Raw genomic sequence first — 18628 nt, forward strand, 5'->3', positions numbered from 1 at the left:
CCCCCAACATCTAAAAAAAAAACTTATCAGCTCTAGCTAGCTAGCTATCATCTGTATGTATGTTACCTATCTCGGTCACCTATCTAAAAATCTATCACCTGTTTTTCTATTATCTCCTCTTCTGTGCTTGATTATTTAATTAGTACCCTGAAAATGAAACAAAATAAAATAAGATCATAGAAAGTGTGTTTCTTTCACCATATGACTGAATAGGAAAAATAATTCTTCTATTGAGTATTTACTAGTCTCTGAGTCTATATGTGCCATAGGGCAAAATGACTGATAGTTTTAATTGACTCGGTTATTTAATTAAATGAAATGACTGGCTTGGTACTAATTATTGTTCTGTAGTATCACAGAGGGTCAATTTTCCCACTGATTGAAATGCATAGTTCATCTTTTAGAGCAAAAGGGCAGAGAGAGAATAGTCATTCAGAGGTAGAGATCAGAATCTTGGGTGGGGAGAATAAGAAAGGAAGTGTGAAAAAACATTTTAAAAAAATTATCTTTGTTTTGCTTTGTTTTTAGACATGAAGTTAAATTTATTTTGAAATTTAAAATAACATTAAAAAAGAGCATGTGACTTCTCTTTTTATTAAAAGAGAGAAAGGAAAAAAGCGTGAAATAGGGATGGAAAGAATATGATGCCTAGTAAAGAAGATCTAGTATTCTTATAACCACTAAAGGTGTAATCAGGCTCAGCCTGTCCTGTGTATATTATGATGGCAAAGATCATCATTACTGCCATTGTGTCCATTTTCTTCCCCATGTCTATTTCATGAGAGACACCCACATTGCCTCTAATACTTTGCTCTAGGGCCTGAACCACATGTGGGCCAGAGCTGAGATGAAAATGTAGGACTTTTGAGTATCCATTTCAGTTATTATTGTTGCTATGGCTTTTCCTTAGTTCTCAAATGTGTGTGGGTATGTGTACATTTTTCATTATTTATCAATAAAAGTACAGTTTGAATTAGTAATAGAATCAATGCAGAGCTTAGCTCTTTTAGTATATGTTATTTCCAAGCTAAGTTATTGGTTTGGTTAAATTTTTGCAAATACTGAAAACTCAAATGTTCAGATGGTAAATCACAGAGAACACGGTAATTGTACAAATTGTTTAAACTCTTATGTAAAATTTGATAAGGTGTTTTACATAACTAATGAATTGACAAGGTCTTGTGGAGAAAACAGTTCCAGATCGCAAACATACGCAACGGATTTAGTCAAACAATTTTTTTGGCAAGAATACTATGACTTTTGTAATCAGTTGTGAGCCAATGAAATACAAAGATGAGTCTAGTTAATAATCTACAATTATTGGCTAAAGAAGTATATTAGCGCTGATCTCCCTCTATTCATCCTACCTTTTCTCTTCTATCAACCCCACAAGGCTTTGGCACAATGAAGTGGGTGACTTTTATTTCCCTTATCTTTCTCTTCAGCTCTGCTTATTCCAGGGGTGTGTTTCGTCGAGATACACGTAAGAATTCTATTTTTCTACTGTTCAACTTTTATTTTATTTTCCTAGTAAAAGAAGGTTTCAGTAAACCTTGAATCTTTAATGAAGTAAGTTTTCCTTTAGCATTTATTTTCTAGACTGTTATGATATTTTGTATTTGTGAACCCTTAAGAAGTTATCTTACATTTCTAACATCCTAGGTGAAACAAATAGTGAGAATTGTTTAGTAACTGTTATTTGCTATTGCACATGAGGGAACTTAGGCAGAGTGAATTAAACTTCACAGAATATAGTTGAAGATAGAATTCAAAACTCCAGATTCCCAAAGGTCTATCCACTGTACCTTAATTTATATAGAAAAATATAAAACCTGTGTTTTTAATCTTATAAATAGAACTTGTATTTATATTTTTCATTTCAGACTGTCCTCTCAGTGGCTGTTAATAGACACTGCAAAGGCATTAGATATTATCCAGGTTTGAATATAAAGCTATAAATATTTAATGATTTTTCAAATAGTATCATTTGAGATTAAATAACTCTTCTGCTTAAATGCAGAAGAAATAGCTCACCATCATCCTAAGATTTTCTGTTGGGAGTCAGAGCTCAATATCTTGGAGCAAATGAATACCTAAGTCAAATGGAGAGAAACATAAAAAATAATATCTTAACCAGTTGTTTCTTTAGAATTTAAAGCAAATCTTTTTTTCCGTTTTTTTCCTCCAGACAAGAGTGAGATTGCTCATCGGTTTAATGATTTGGGAGAAGAAAATTTCAAAGGCCTGTAAGTTAAAATATTTAAGAATGAACATTTAACGTTTCTAATAGTATTGGTTATAATTTTGAAGTCCTTATATTCCACTGTCATCAAAGATTCTAGAACAGTACTGTCCAATAGGATTTCTGCGTTGATGCAAATATTCTGTATCAGTGTAGTCCAATATAGCTGCCATTGGCCACATCCGGCTATTGAGTACTTTAAATATGACAAGTGCATCTGTGGATCAACAATTTAAACGGTATTTAATTTTAATTTATTTAAATATATATTGTCGCTTATGGCTAACGGCAACTATTTGGACAGTGTAGCCCTGGAACTCTTATATAACCTGCATGGTGGAAAGTTCCTTTCACAACTTGCTTACTAAATTCTTTTACCTAGCAAATAGTTCTGTGGTTTCTTGAGATGATTTTAATATTTTTAATCTAGTAAAAGTTGAGAAAATAGTTTATTTTTCAAGGTCTATCTTATTCTACAGCCTGATTAAATAAGATATGTGTGTGGTTTTTGTTTTTTGTTTTAAATAGTCAAAAGGCCTATGTAATGCCCCAGTCTTAACAATTAGGTCTATTTAGAATACATTTTGCTTGCTTGCTCTATGTGTATGCATCTACTGACATGCACACACATATTTTTATACGTGGTGGAAATATAATCATCTTTGCTTAGAAAGCCACACATACCTGGTTAGGCCTCAGATAATAGCTGATGTGAACAGGCTTTCTGGATAATACTAAGAAAGATGTGTAAAATATAGAACATATACAGACACACTTTGTTTTCTAGCATAGCAACCTACTGTATGTTAAAATTTTATTATGCTACATTTTTCTATGTCCTTCGTTTCAGGGTGCTGATTGCCTTTTCTCAGTATCTTCAGCAGAGCCCGTTTGATGAGCATGTAAAATTAGTGAATGAAATAACTGAGTTTGCAAAAACATGCGTTGCTGATGAGTCAGCTGCAAATTGTGACAAGTCACTTGTAAGTATATTCTGATTTTGAATAGTATTTCTTCTTCCTTTACGTAATCTTGAATGTTTACAAAGAAAACAAATACCACTTTAGTTTTCTCGATTATTACTAAACGACCGTATTTGTAAGCAACGCTCAAAAGTGGGTATAGCCACTGTTTCTTCAATGATAGATATATTCTAGTACACCCACAATTTAAAAAACCATTTCTTTGTTGAAACCACACACAAGAGTCATAGTGTTTTTAAATGGAAATTTTTTATTTGTAGAAGTTTCTTTTTAAAATTTGAAGTTAGATTTCTTTTCATAGAGGCTAATAATGATAGTATAGTTTTTATCTTCAGAAAGTACTCACCTGATCTCTGTGCTAACTTTGTTACCCGGGTGAAATAATAGTACAGCTATGTATTCCTCATTTTAGGGATATTCATATTTTTACATACAATAAAAAATCAGAACTTTGAACTTGTGATATTTTCAGATAGGTCTTTAATATAAGGATAGCTTTATGTTTCTCTCACCACTTAATCTATATATACCTTTCTGGGGACAAGGCAGTTTTTTATTTATCACTAAAGCCTTTCTCCCTCTTATTTTTCTCTATATGTACTTCTGCCTCAAGGCAGAATCAGTTCTTTAGCTACACACAATAATATTGCTCTAAATATGAATTTTAAAAATGTGTCTTTTTAAAAAAATTAATAAATTCTGTCTTGAGCAGCATATTTTCCCTAAAGTTATAATTACTTTCATAATAAAAATTAATGGGGACAGAAAGGATTCATTTAATGGACTATGCATTGAGACAAATATTTCTAGAACAAAAAAAATCTATATTTTAATACAATAACAACTAATGCATGGTAGATTATGTTACTCCTCAGTTTTGAATGGTATCCACTAAAAAGTTGAACCTCTCAAAAAGGAGCAGATCAAATGAGAAACTATACGAACACTTCCCTCCCTAATGTGAATTCACTTGCTACTTAGAGGATAGTTTTCCTTGAGTTTTTATTATAATGATTGTTCTCCTAGCCTTTAGCCTCAGGTGGAAATAGGAGTTATGCTCATTCGTTAAGGTCATTGCCTTTTTGCCCTTCTGTTTTATCCACTATAAGTGATAGTGTGACAGTTAATTCTTATGGAAATCACACATAGATGGTCAAATCAAGGGAAGGTCTCTAAATCTGAGAAAAATGTGGATTTTTATATGATTTACTACCAAGGATTACCAAGATATTAATTCCTTATACTATTCTTCGGGTATAAGGAAAACAAAAGTCTGCCCAGCAATTTGACACCTGTTCTTTTTCACTCAGCACACTCTCTTTGGAGATAAACTGTGTGCAGTTGCATCCCTTCGTGAAACCTATGGTGAAATGGCCGACTGCTGTGCGAAACAAGAGCCTGAGAGAAATGAATGCTTCCTGAAACACAAAGATGATAATCCAGACCTCCCTAAGTTGAAACCAGACCCTGATACTTTGTGTGCCGAGTTTAAGGAAAATGAACAGAAGTTTTGGGGAAAGTAAGTAATCAGATTTTTAAGCTTCAAAATTAAAAATTATGGAATAGGTCAAGACTCATTATAACAATTACTATTTTGAAAAATATTATCAACATTAAGACTTGAAGCTTCTGTTCTAATGACAATTTTCAAAGAAATAATATATGATACTACAAAATTCTACATGTTGAAAAAGTCGATCAAAGATCTTTTGGAGTTCATCAAAACAGGATATGATCTGTATGAAAATATTTGAAGATGACATGTATTAAAATATTATAAAGATATATATATATGTAGTATTCTCAGAATTTAGTTCATTTTAGTCAATAACATATCACTGATATTTAACTAATTTATGCATGTGTGTATATTTATATGTACATATATGTATGAGTTTAACATTTTCACTGACTCAAAGAGTGACAAAGGCAAGTTCATTATGTGCAAATTGAGCTTCACTGGTAAATTAGATGTCTTCAGATTTTGGAGGTTCTGGGGAGAATGTAGATTACAAGTCTTCCTGCAATACTGTCTGCTATAGAAAAATGGCTGTCTGTTTTTTGTTTAAAAATTTAGATACCTATATGAAATTGCCAGAAGACATCCCTACTTTTATGCCCCAGAACTCCTTTACTTTGCTCATCAATACAAAGGAGTTTTTGCAGAATGCTGCCAAGCTGCTGATAAAGGTGCCTGCCTGATACCAAAGGTATTCCCCAGAAGAAGAATAGAAGAATCAATTCATAATCAAATCTCAGTTTTGGGACATCTTATGGTTAGATTTAGGAAACCTAAGCCTCCAATAGAAACTTCTTTACGTGGTCCAAAAAGCCTTCCTCCGTCTTTTCCCCCTCAAAGATCTTTCACCTTTTTTGAAGGCCTATGTCTTCCACCTTCCTCCTTCTAAGATTTGCCTAAGTGGATCTGGTAGAGGGAATCGCTGTGTATGTGTCTAAATATCCTGCCTCTTTTAATAGTGCAAGTTGCTGTAGTGAAATACGGAAAATCGTGTTTAAAATTACACAGCAAGGGAACACAGTTTTTGTTTCTCTTTTCATGAGACTTTTTTATTCGGAAGGGAACTTAAAGTAGGGGAGAATTTAACTGCATCTAGAAGTCTGGGTTTATTCATTCATTCCATAAATATTTACACAGCTTTCTCTTTTACAGGGAGTTTATTGATGTTATGAGAGTTGGTGGAGGAGGCATTGAAAGGGGTTATATGCAAAATTAAGAAGTCAGCAAAGTTCTGTTCCCTGGGATATTAGCGTACTCTGTCCTTCCACTTTTCCTTTCCGTTCCCTTTTCCCTAACAACGGCTCCATGCTGGTTCTTAACTACCTGGAGGTTTCCACTATGAGCAGACTGACTTTTCCTCTTCCTACAGAACAAAATAGTTATTTGTCAATAGTGATACTTGGGAATTTAGGAGTAAATTCTCTCTTTAAAATTCAGTTTGGCATAGTCTCATCTGAGCTTATGAAGGGGTGGTCTGCGTAAAATTTTTCTTTTCTAATTTTTCCAAAATTGTTTCTTTTTGCAGATTGAGACTGTGAGAGAAGAAGTACTGGCTTCATCTGCCAGACAGAGACTCAAGTGTACCAGTATCCAAAAATTCGGAGAAAGAGCTCTAAAAGCATGGTATGTTAAACTTAGTTTGCATTTTTATAATGATGTAAATGATGATGGTTCAGTTGACAAAACTGTACACTTGCACGTCATTTTACGCAGTGCTTTCGCATATATCTTTTTGGTTGTCTAAAAGGTAGAAATTTGACAGAGGTGAAAACCAGAGCATCAGTAACAATTTGTCATTATTTTTTATCATATCTTTTCTAAGTAGTCAAGGAATCTAGAGGACTTTTTTGTTCTTCTAGGACAGGTGTTTAAACTCCCATGTATTTATAATGACTGTGATCTTAGTATAATGGTCTACTGTTTTTATAAAGCTGTAGTCAGGGTCTTTTATTTAGTTTTATCTCCCCTCCACCCAATTATCTTGAAGTGTCTGCTTGTCTTTTTATGTTCTGATAATTAATTTCAGCCATCAGGTTTTCTTCTTGCTTTCTTGTAGCACCAGTTCTGCGCTTAATGTCTTGTTTTTTCCTGGGCCTCTGTTTTTATATTATTAGCTAGCTCTAGAAGCATCATCCTTCAGTATCTGAGCCAAGGAACTCCCCTTCTCCATCTCCCACACCCCCGTCACCAATCCCTCCCTTCTAGTCAACACGAACAGGAAATAAAATGAAAATAGATATTTCGCAAACTCTCTAGAAACTGGCACTTGAACGAACTATCTTTGCCTGTCATCCCTACCATCTATACCACCAAAAGCAACCAAATCAATAAACGAAACAACCTTAACATGAAATGATACATAGTTAAACAGGCTATGATTAGTTTGGGGGAAGAAGTGTCTTTTATCAGATTTAGGCAACTCCGAAATGATTTGGGAAAGCTTGTGGATGTTAGCCTTTTACATCTTGTCAGTGAGCTGAGAGATTATGCTGAATCAATTTCTTGGTAAGAATATGCTGAATCAAAACTCTCTAATTTTGTAGAAGTTATGAAATTTCTTTTCTCAGAGACCTTTGGAAGTCAGGAAGAATGTGTTTTAGTTAATAAAAAAAAAGGATAACTGGAATTTGTATGGCACTTCCCAGTTCATAAAATGCTTTCATATGTATTATCTAATTTAATCCTCACAACAATCCTTTGGTTTAGCATGTTGTTGTGACTCTGTAGAGACTGAAGCTCAGAAAGGCTAAGTAACTTGCCTAGGGTCACACTGTTAATAAGCTATAAAGCCAGATCTGGAAGTCAGCTCTGGGCTCCAAACCTGATGCCTCTCAGCATGTTGCCATTTTTAGAATCCCTCTTTGATTTCTGCTTTCATGAATTGCTGGACTTCTAACAACCATACACACTCCTACAATGGATAATTAGGCCCTAAGGAAACATTTTGCCCTAAGATAACAATTTGGTTCAGAATTAGCATTAAAATAAGAACTGATAAATCTTACAAATTATTTCTCTATGTTATTTTATCCTAAATTTTCTTGTTATACGTAGTATTTTCCTAGTACTTTGATATAAAATGTTGCCTGTTAATAATATTCTGATGGGAGAATTTTCTTCTTTAGGTCAGTAGCTCGCCTGAGCCAAAAATTTCCCAAGGCTGATTTTGCAGAGGTTTCCAAGATAGTGACAGATCTTACAAAAGTCCACAAGGAATGCTGCCATGGTGACCTGCTTGAATGTGCAGATGACAGGGTAAAGAATCCTCAGTATACCTTTTGGTAACTTACTTGCTTAAGTTGGTAGAATCAATTTGTTTAGCATCAAAACAACTGAGAATGGTTTGAGATAGTTTTCTATGCTCTAATCTGCTCAATACTTGCCTTGCCTTGCGGTTCTTTCCTTCTTTGTTTCTCTTTCCTTCCTTCCTTCCTTCCTTCCTTCCTTCCTTCCTTCCTTCCTTCCTTCCTTCCTTCCTTTCTCTCTCTCTCTCTCTCTCCTCTTTCTTTCTTTCTTTCTTTCTTTCCTCTCTCTCTCTCTCTCTTTCTTTCTCCTACTCAGTAAGTGATCTGATAACCTCATTCAGTAATTTGTAATCCCTTTCATTCATATTCTGAGAACAAAAGCTTAAAACTGAAGTAAGACAGTTACAAAGGTAGATTTGTAAGAAGATTTTTTAAGGAGGTGGGGGAGTTGGAGAAAGGCTAGAATCTGAAGAGACCTTTGGAAATTATGTAACTTTTTGCTCTATATTCTCTCAACTGTCCATGTTAAAAATACAAATATTTAGCATATCTTTTTCTCAAACTGAAAAATATGACCAAATACCAGAATACTAATCTCTTAGTACACTTTCTGGAAAATTTAAGGCAGTTGTAAATGTAAGTAGGGTCTGTGACTATGATCTTGACTAGTTTTTCAAAAATCTGTAACACTTTAGTTTTTTGGTTTCAAGATGCCTGCACTTAATTTGTGGGGAGTATTTGGAAAAACAGTACTGAGTTTTAGTTTAAATGCTTTAACAGTAGAAATATAAAATTAATAAATAACAGATATGAGACCTTATTACTGACTAGTTTTTTTCAAATCAAGTGGAAATGCTTTAGTAGTTCTATCTGTGTCTCTAGACTTAGCAGCACAGACTGAAAATATTCACAGGACGCAGGTTGGTATATGTATGGTCTTAGAATAAAATGAACTTGTTCTGCCAACATAGTAAAAGTCTAGGGAGGAAGCACAGCAAAGTCAATTTACGTTGAACAGTTTCCATCAACTTGCTTGTAGGCGGATCTTGCCAAGTATATATGTGAAAATCAAGCTTCAATCTCCACTAAACTGAAGAAGTGCTGTGATAAGCCTCTGTTGGAAAAATCCCACTGCATTGCAGAGGTGGAAAAAGATGAGTTGCCTGAAAACCTGTCCCCATTAGCTGCTGATTTTGCTGAAGATAAGGAAGTTTGCAAAAACTATAATGAAGCAAAAGATGTCTTCCTGGGCACGTAAGTGGATAAGGAATGATCTTTCATAGTTTTATATGGTCTCAGGATTTAGGAAATTATTCTAGGCTTTCCTTTGGAATTGCTACAATCTTAATGCTGCCTACAATGTTTCTTTATTCTTTCTTCTCCCAGTCTTTAAACATTTTTGGAAAAAATTAATTTTAAAAATTGTTGTAAAATTATACATGCATATAGCAGATGCTCAATTAATAGAGAAGAGTACAAAGTACTAATAAAAGTTCATTTTTACACCCCCATTTCATTCCTTACTCCTTAGGAATATTTCTGGAAATACCTGTAGAAATATTTTGTGTATACATAAATTATATACATATTATCCATTCATGCATTCATTCAAAGAATATTTCTTGAACTTATATATCTGTGAATATATGCAATACATCTTTATGTCTCTATATCTATCTATCTACCTATCTATTGATATATCTGATGTCAGCAAAGAACTATAAAGAGAAGTAGAATGTTACCAGGTGCTTTATATTTGGTTAAAAAGACCAGAAGTCTGGTAGCATGGCAAGGCAGTGTTAAATGACAGCAATTAAATGACAAAATCGATGAGTATATAAAGTCAGTAAGTGTAGTGATAAACTTTGCATTTTTATTGCTCAATTATAATAGTATTCTGTGCACTAAATAATATTTCATAAAATTATGTAACCATCAAGAATTTACTCATACAGAGAGGAAAAAAATTCAGAAAATATCTCTATTAATCTATCAGAACCTTTTTGAGGTATAGTCTGAGTCAAACAAATTATACCTAATAGTAACGGGTGTCATTCCTCAGACATTTAATATGTGCCAGACCGCATGTGTTTCACATAGATTACGTCATCTATTTCCTACAGTTTACCTTATGAGATAGGTACTATTATTAACCCCATTCCACAGAGGAGGAAACAAAGTCTTGATAGTTTTAATAAGTTGCCTAAGTTGATATAATAAAATAAGTGGCAGAGCCAGGATTTGATAGCTTTAACTCTGAACTCCCAAGTCCTTAGCCACTAAGCTTTACTGCATGGCGTTTAGTCAAATTCAGACCTTTATGATATGAGTTAATTTTGTGGTTAATTATGGGTTTTTTTTTTTGATGTTTTATTTACTTATTTATTTGTGTGCACTGGCTCTTAGTTGCAGCATGCATGTGGGATCTAGTTCCCTGACCAGGGATCGAACCCGGGCCCACTGCATTGGGAGTGCAGAGACTTAGCCACTGGGCCACCAGGGAGGTCCCAATTATGTAGTTTTTCTTGCTCATTTGTCCAACTAAATCTATTTTATTGTCATCTTAATTAGGTTTTTGTATGAATATGCGAGAAGGCATCCTGAGTACTCTGTCTCATTGCTGTTGAGAATTGCCAAGGGATATGAAGCCACACTGGAGGATTGCTGTGCCAAAGATGATCCTCCTGCATGCTATGCCACAGTGGTAGGTTTCTGGAAGGAAAAAAATATATAGCTCTTTAACTGATGATTCTAATAACAGGAAAGAAAAATAACGCAAGAATGTTACATAGTGCAATTTAGATTTTTTCTTAAGATGGTTTCAACTCTGTGCTTTTAAACATTATAGGAATAATAGCCTTAAATAGAAAGATCAAAGACAGCAATCTCTAATTCCACAAAATCTTTTTTTTTTTTTTTTTTTTGCGGTACGCTGGCCTCTCACTGTTGTGGCCTCTCCCATTGCGGAGCACAGGCTCCGGACGTGCAGGCTCAGCGGCCATGGCTCACGGGCCCAGCCGCTCCGCGGCATGTGGGATCTTCCCGGACCGGGGCACGAACCCGTGTGCCCTGCATCGGCAGGTGGACTCTCAACCACTACGCCATCAGGGAAGCCCTAATTTCACAAAATCTTGACCATGCTTTTTCTCCTTTTTACACTCCTGAGAACAAAATAAATTAAATTTAAATGTTAAGAGATTTAACTTAGATATAAAGAAAGTTAACCTGATTCCTTATTAAGTATCAAGAATTAGTATCATAAGAAAGATTGTGAAATCTAGTACTTTAGAATATTTTCAAATCCTTTCTTGAGACAGTTTAAGAATGGTTTTACAAGAAATTAAGTGTGGAGAGGAAATCTGTTTTGAGAATATTTAGCATATTTAGCTATGCTAAAATAGAATTTTATCATGTTTGAGATATTTAGTACTCCTAGCACATATAGTGGTGCGCAAACTTAAGAATCAGAGGAAAGTCATTTTTTCCTCTACCAAGAAACTGGTTATATGCCAAGTGCCACACAGGAACTGATGACCAAGGTAAAATGTCTTATCTCAGAAAGCTCAGGGTCCAACTGGAGAGATGGCTTAATAATGATGATACTTACAATCATAGCCATCATTTACTGAGTTTTTACTATATTCCAGGCTATGTTTTAATTTCATTAGCTCAGGTAGTCTACAAGAGCAATTCTCTGAGGTGAGTACCCTGTTCATCTCCATCTTAGAAATGAGGGTTCTAAAGCTTTGAGACGGGAAGTAAAGTTGCACAACTAGAACATGAGTCAGGCTGGCCTGGCTCAAACATCCGCAGTTGCACTCCAGAGTCTGAATGTTCTTAATCACTTATCTCATACGGTCTCATCAAATAAACAGTTTGGACATATTATAATAGATTTGACATCAAAAATCTATTTTCATGGCTTTGGGCAGAAAGGAGGAAGGATCTCATTATGCCTAGAAGGATGAAACACAACCTGCATCTGGTCCTCAGGGAGAATGTTGTAAACACTATTCTTTTATTTTTCAGTTTGAGAAACTTCAGCCTCTTGTGGAGGAGCCTAAGAATTTAATTAAACAAAACTGTGAACTTTTTGAAAAACTTGGAGAGTATCCATTCCAAAATGCGTAAGTATTTTTGCTTATTGACTAAACTTTTCATGTTCATTTAATAAATATTTAAGCCAGTTTATAGACCACCTATCAGAACTTTTTTTTTAAATAAATTTATTTATTTTATTTATTTATTTTTGGCTGCTTTGGGTCTTCCTTGCTGCACATGGGCTTTCTCTAGTTGCGGAGAGCAGGGGCTACTCTTCGTTGCAGTGTGAGGGCTTCTCATTGTGGTGGCTTCTCTTGTTGCAGAGCACAGACTCTAGGCATGCGGGCTTCAGTAGTTGTGGCTTGCAGGCCTTAGAGGGCAGGCTCAGTGGTTGTGGTGCATGGGCTTAGTTGTTCCGCGGCGTGTGGGATCTCCCAGATCAGGGCTCGAACCCATGTCCCCTGCACTGGCAGGTGGATTCTTAACCACTGCACCACCAGGGAAGCCCTATCATAGAACTTTTAATCTTGAAAATAAAGTATCATTTCTAATCACTCTCCATCAAGAAAGACCAGAGAAAATGAAATAAAATAGTTGATGGGATGAAGAGGCCTATATTTGAGTGCACTTTAAAAAATTGGGCTCTTAAGTCTGGGAGGAAAAATATCAAATCTTGGGATATAGGAACTGAGGATGCCATTTGAAAGTTAAGAAATAGTTTATGAGCAAACAAAATATAGCAATGCTTCACAGAGCAGAAAATAATAAGTCTTCAGTAGCAGTAGCTCAATAAGATGATGGATTAATGTCCCAATTAAATAGAGCCTTATCTGTGGAAGTTAAGACAGGAAGGGACACATCATTTAGTTATTTATTGTTCAGCTTACACATGTTAACACTCTTCTACCTATAGGTGCTAGGAATAACAACAATGAACAAGACATAGTCTCTTCCCTTGAGTAGATTATGGTCGTACGTTGGCTTTCACTGGTGATTAGCATTCTTAGTAAATGATTATTACAGGCTAGATACCACATCAGGTTGATTGCATGCTTTGTTCCTTCTAATTTAATCCTTGCACTATCCCTTTTGAGTCAGGTATATTTCCTTCCATTTCATGGGTGAGAAATTTCATCCATGTCTTTCAAATTTAGTACAGTGCTGATGTATGTTAAGCTCTCAGTAGGTTTTATTGAAAGAAAGAAGCAATTAATAAATATCTTAACGTCACTGAATTACAATAAGTAAGGTAAGCCACTTTCCTAAGATCATACAGCACAGGTGGATTCAAAGCTAGGCTTAATTAGTTGCTCAGGACAAGGTCTTCTCCCACATTACCCCGCCAACCTGGAGATGATAATTTTATGAACGGAAAACCATCTTAGTGGATTTTGGCTAAGTGATCTCTGCTTGACCTGATGTGTTAGAAAAAGACAGCTTCTTGCCTGGCTGAAAACACATGGATTATGTTGTTATAGGCTCATAATTCGTTACACCAAGAAAGTACCCCAAGTGTCAACTCCAACTCTTGTGGAGGTCTCAAGAAACCTAGGAAGAGTGGGCTCTAAGTGTTGTAAGAATCCTGAATCAGAAAGAATGTCCTGCGCTGAAGACTATGTGAGTCTTTTAGAACATAATAAAGTTAATAATGATGAACTTTTGCTTTTAGATATTGACAAAGCTAACTTTCAGAAGCAAGGGTGGGCTAATGTGTGTGTGTGTGTGTGTGTGTGTGTGTGTGTTTTGTGTATATGGTAATGGCAGCCAGGATTTGGTCACCTGTATTATCCTGACCATCAGAAAGAGGTTTTAGATAAGATTCCAAAAATGATAAACTGTTTTGAAAAAATTCTGTGAACTTTTAATGTTCCATCCTGGAATTTTCTAAATTTTTACTTTCTTTGGATCTTTTTTTAAATTTTTTTTTTTTTTTTTTTTTTTTTTTGCGGTACGTGGGCCTATCACTGTTGTGGCCTCTCCCATTGCGGAGCACAGGCTCCGGACGTGCAGGCTCAGCGGCCATGACTCACGGGCCCAACCGCTCCGCGGCATGTGGGATCTTCCCGGACTGGGGCACGAACCCATGTCTCCTGCATCGGCAGGCGGACTCTTAACCACTGCGCCACCAGGGAAACCCTACCCTCTATTTTTGCTTTGCATCATTGGATCTTTAATATATCAGTATAAGACTATTTATTCCCTACTCCAAGACATATATCAGGATTCACCTCAAATTATTTAATCAATTATTTTCTCAATAAATTATTCTTAAAATGTAGACATATTTAATTAAAAGAGAAGACTTCAAAGTCCCTTATTATTTGTAGTTCTAAAAATAAGCAAATCGTTTTCTCAAATCAACCTAGGATTCAATGTTGCTAGTTAAAATATAACATTTGTTTTGGTCCTTTGGAAGGTAGGAGTTCATGGAAAACTTTTCATTATGCTTCCTTTGAACTTCTGCTCTCCTGCCTGATTTTAGCTGTCCTTGGTCCTGAACCGGTTGTGCGTGTTGCACGAGAAGACACCAGTTAGCGAAAGAGTTACCAAATGCTGCACGGAGTCCTTGGTGAACAGACGGCCATGCTTTTCTGCTCTGACAGTTGATGAAACATATGAACCCAAAGCCTTTGATGAGAAATCATTCACCTTCCATGCAGATTTATGCACACTTCCCGAGAATGAGAAACAAATCAAGAAACAAATGTGAGGAGTACTTCATTACTGCATGTGTTTGTAGTCTTGATAGTGAGAATTGTAAATTAAAATGAGCAACTTTTCCTTAAGTAGTGATTATATACCTTAAATATTGACCTTATTAAGCAGATAAAAGTGTCAAGAATAAAATGGATAGCATTTTGTTTTCTTAGCAAAAGAAAAAAAAAAAAAAAACAGTACCATTCAGAATAATCTTGTGGATAAAAGCTGCAGTAGAATAACAGCTTGGGCTAGGTCCAGTAGAAAAAACTGAACTGATGCATTTTTGCAGATAGCAAATTAGTTAGTAGAAATCATATGAAAATTTAATTCTAGGCCTGAATGGTTATTTTCAGTTTGTTCTATGACAACGCACAGACAAGGCAACCCCTCAAGACCTGACTTTTGAGAATGGAACTTGGATTAAAAATATCTGGGATTTAGAGTTCTGAGGCATGACTCCCTATTGCTGTCACAAGGGGTTATAATTGCATGAAATTTAGCAACATAAATTTGCTATTATCTCTGGTGGATTCTGATCGTGGACATAGACTTAAAAGTCATATTGCAAAACCTGTCATGCCCATATGACTCTTTCTCTAGCACTATTGTCTCTGTAGATGTCAGTGAAAGAGAACCACCCACTCCCATGAATTGGATAGTTTTATTTCCTATGGCCGCTCCACTATTGACTTTGAATGGGCAGATTACAAAAACCAAATATAAAGATTCTCAGATTAGAAACTTTTTAAATGGAGCCCAAGATAAGTAAGTTTTGTAGGATCATTTTTAACTCTCAAATTTTAAAACTTCCATATGGCATTACTTCCAAAATCTGAATAACATATAAATGCAATGACATCATCCTTTCCAGTGATTTACTGAAGAATGATTTGTTGAGATTTACTGACACTACAAATGTTGAGCAATTTACATTGATTACTTAATTTGATCCTGCCACTGACCCTACGAAGGTGTATTTTATTATCCTCATTATGCAAATAAGAATATTGAAGCTTATAATGGTAAGCCTGGGCCTCAGGTCCAGAGTTGTCTGGCTCTAAGACTTAGCATCTTAAGTAGCAGCACTACCATTTTTACCATCTCCATTTTTCTGTAGAGAGTAAACTTTTTTTCCGGTTTTTTTTGTTTGTTTGTTTTTTGTTTTCATTCAAATGCAGTGCACTCGTTGAGCTGGTAAAACACAAACCCAAGGTAACAGAGGAACAACTGAAAACTGTTATGGGGAATTTTGCAGCTTTTGTAGACAAGTGCTGTGCAGCCGATGACAAAGAGGCCTGCTTTGCTCTGGAGGTACTGGAGTTGTTTGCCTTCATTTTCACATGTCTAATTTCCTTTGCTGTTGCATTTGATCAAGCTAGGGGTTAGTGGTTGAAGTATCTGAAAGACATTATGTGCATGTAGAACAGGAATCTTATTCTTCATACAATTGTCTTACCAAATGACTGAAATAGCTCTTTTTTCTTTTAAATCTCCTGCTGCACTGTAGTTTATTACTAAGTGTTTGTAATGTTTGTTTTGTTTCCAAAGTTGTGATGTTTATGAATATAGATAGAAATATTTCTAAAGCCTGAGATGTTTTGGTAGAGACATCATCAAACCAAAGCATTAATTTATTTAAACATTTTCTTGAAAATGCTGGTTTGTGATTTGGTTGGATCTGAATGTTTATTTTACAGGTTAGTGTGGAAATTTATATTTAGATGTCTGAATCATTTAATATTCCCCCTATGACTTGACAGTAATTTTTTTATTCCTTTGGGGGCAATGATGCTGGTGAGCTTCCTTCTAGAGATTCTAGTACTAAACTGTTATTAAGGGATGTGATGTACATAAAATTACTTTGTAATCACCAATGGCTGTATAAATGTTACTTTTTTACCCTAATAGTGGTGCTAATATTTTCCCCACATCTGTCATTTCTTTGTATTTAGGGTCCAAAACTTGTTGTTTCAACTCGAGAAGCCATAGCCTAAAAAGAACACAACCACAAGCATCTCAGGTAACTACACTTTAGACTTTTTTAAAAAACTAATTTTAATAGTTATTATTAAAATAGTAAAGATCAACTGACCAGTGCTAACCACTGTTCTAAACTGATTATATATATTAACTTCTTTACTTCTCAAAATAGTTGCCTGAGTTGAGTACCATTATTATTCCCATTTTGAAGATGAGAAAATGAAGCCATAGATCAAGAAATAGGTTAAATAATTTACCCAAGGACTACCCAACCACGGAGCCAAAATTAAAGATTCAAACCAGGGCTTGAGAGTTAACCACTGGCCTGTTCTGACCCAATGTGACACAGAAGACAGAGTCATTCTACTATGTACTGGCTCAGGAGTGGGAAACTTTAGGCAATAGGCTGGACCATATGAAAGTGCATTTTTGTATGTACAAAAACAGTTCAATATCAGTGATTTCATATGGTTCAACCATATAGCTCAAGAACAAATTCATTTCATTGGAGAATATGATAGGTCTACCTTATGTGAACTTTTATTACAAGTAAATAATTTGCTACTAAGTTTCCAATGTGTCAACATGCTGAGCTTTAAGAGAATTTCTCTTCTTATGACAAAAAGGCCCACTTTAAAATTTAGATGTTTGAACATAAACATGTTTTACCCATTTTGGTGTAGTATTTTGGGGGAAATTATAATAAAAAAATAGAATGAGCTTCCTTTTCGAAACAATTTGTCCAACTATTTTTTAGCATGAATTATTTTCATATTTTTTAAACTGTGATGTTTATTCCACTATTAGATTTTAACTTGCTCTTTGCCTATGTGGTAAAACCTTCATATTGTGCATTCAGGAAAGGAACCAACTTCATATCTTTGCAAATTTGGGCATTTCAAAATGTGATTTGTTTTAGTCCTAAATGGCAAGATTTTCTTCCTAGAGGTCTAACTTTGAGAAGACAACTTTTTTGTTTGTAATTAACTTAAGTAAGAAGTAGGTGTTGGGAATTCCCTGGCAGTCCAGGGTTAGCACTCCACGCTTCCACTGCAGGGGACACGAGTTTGATTCCTGGTCCGGGAACTAAGATCCCACAAGCCGCACTGTGTGTTGTGGCAAAAAAAAAAAAAGAAGTAGGAGTTAAGTAAATGACCCTGAGAGTTAATGATGAAAAGCCTGTGTGACGAAGAGAGGACTTTACAATCCTTATTGCTGTGTCCTCTCCCCTAGTCCAACAGAAGAATTCAGCTGCCATGAGTCTAGGAGAGGCTTGAATTGTTTTCATTGGTGGAAATTGCGGAAAGGCAATCTAAGCAATTTGGCATTCATTTGAAGAGATTTGAAAAAACACATGCCATTTTATAAACAGTAATTATATTTATCTTTTTGTTTTTCAGCCTACCCTGAGAGTAAGAGGAAAAAACGAGAAATGAAAACTCAGAGCTTATTCATCTGTTTTTCTTTTCTGTTGGTGTTAACCAACACCCTGTCTTAAGAACACAAATTTCTTTAAATATTTTGCCTCTTTTCTCTGTGCTACAATTAATAAAAAAATGAAAAGAATCTAACATAATTGTCCATGACTGTTATTTTTCAAAGATGTGTTGCCATCCTGAAAATTTTGTAGGTGCTATGAAAGTTCCACTGTTCTCTCCCCATTTCAGTGGAGGACTTCTAGTTCCTTATGGGTTAATTATGTAAAAGAAACATTAATACTGTTCTGAGTTATGGATTATAAGCATTCAATGTAATATTTTAACATTATGGTAATTCTGGATAAAAGAATAGAAACTGTGGTATAGGTAAGGCATACAAAACATGGCTTCTTCTTACTACTAAGACTCAATTATAAAGGTGGGGGACCAAAAAGATAGAGAGGATTGTAAGGATATAGTAGTCCTCCCTTATCTGCAGG

At 35.2% G+C, this 18628-nt stretch overlaps 1 protein-coding gene across 2 annotated transcripts in view; it reads left to right on the top strand.

The window, feature by feature from the left end:
* ALB (albumin) overlaps positions 1-18276 on the top strand; it is a 141763-nt gene extending 123487 nt beyond the window's left edge. Inside the window, exons 4-18 of one of the 2 annotated variants that reach the window (XM_032632418.1) lie at positions 1394-1483; positions 2189-2246; positions 3093-3225; positions 4536-4744; positions 5303-5435; positions 6270-6367; positions 7870-7999; positions 9029-9243; positions 10561-10693; positions 12019-12116; positions 13509-13647; positions 14513-14736; positions 15909-16041; positions 16683-16750; positions 18111-18276. In XM_032632418.1, the coding sequence (XP_032488309.1) occupies positions 1394-1483; positions 2189-2246; positions 3093-3225; positions 4536-4744; positions 5303-5435; positions 6270-6367; positions 7870-7999; positions 9029-9243; positions 10561-10693; positions 12019-12116; positions 13509-13647; positions 14513-14736; positions 15909-16041; positions 16683-16724 (1835 nt within the window). In that variant the 3' untranslated portion in view covers positions 16725-16750; positions 18111-18276. The remainder of the gene's footprint in view (positions 1-1393; positions 1484-2188; positions 2247-3092; positions 3226-4535; positions 4745-5302; positions 5436-6269; positions 6368-7869; positions 8000-9028; positions 9244-10560; positions 10694-12018; positions 12117-13508; positions 13648-14512; positions 14737-15908; positions 16042-16682; positions 16751-18110) is intronic. The other variant, XM_032632419.1, reaches the window with a different exon arrangement.
* Positions 18277-18628: the final 352 nt, after the last annotated feature.

The sequence above is a fragment of the Phocoena sinus genome, chromosome 5 (assembly GCF_008692025.1).
Source record: "Phocoena sinus isolate mPhoSin1 chromosome 5, mPhoSin1.pri, whole genome shotgun sequence".
Classification (NCBI taxonomy): Eukaryota; Metazoa; Chordata; class Mammalia; order Artiodactyla; family Phocoenidae; genus Phocoena; species Phocoena sinus.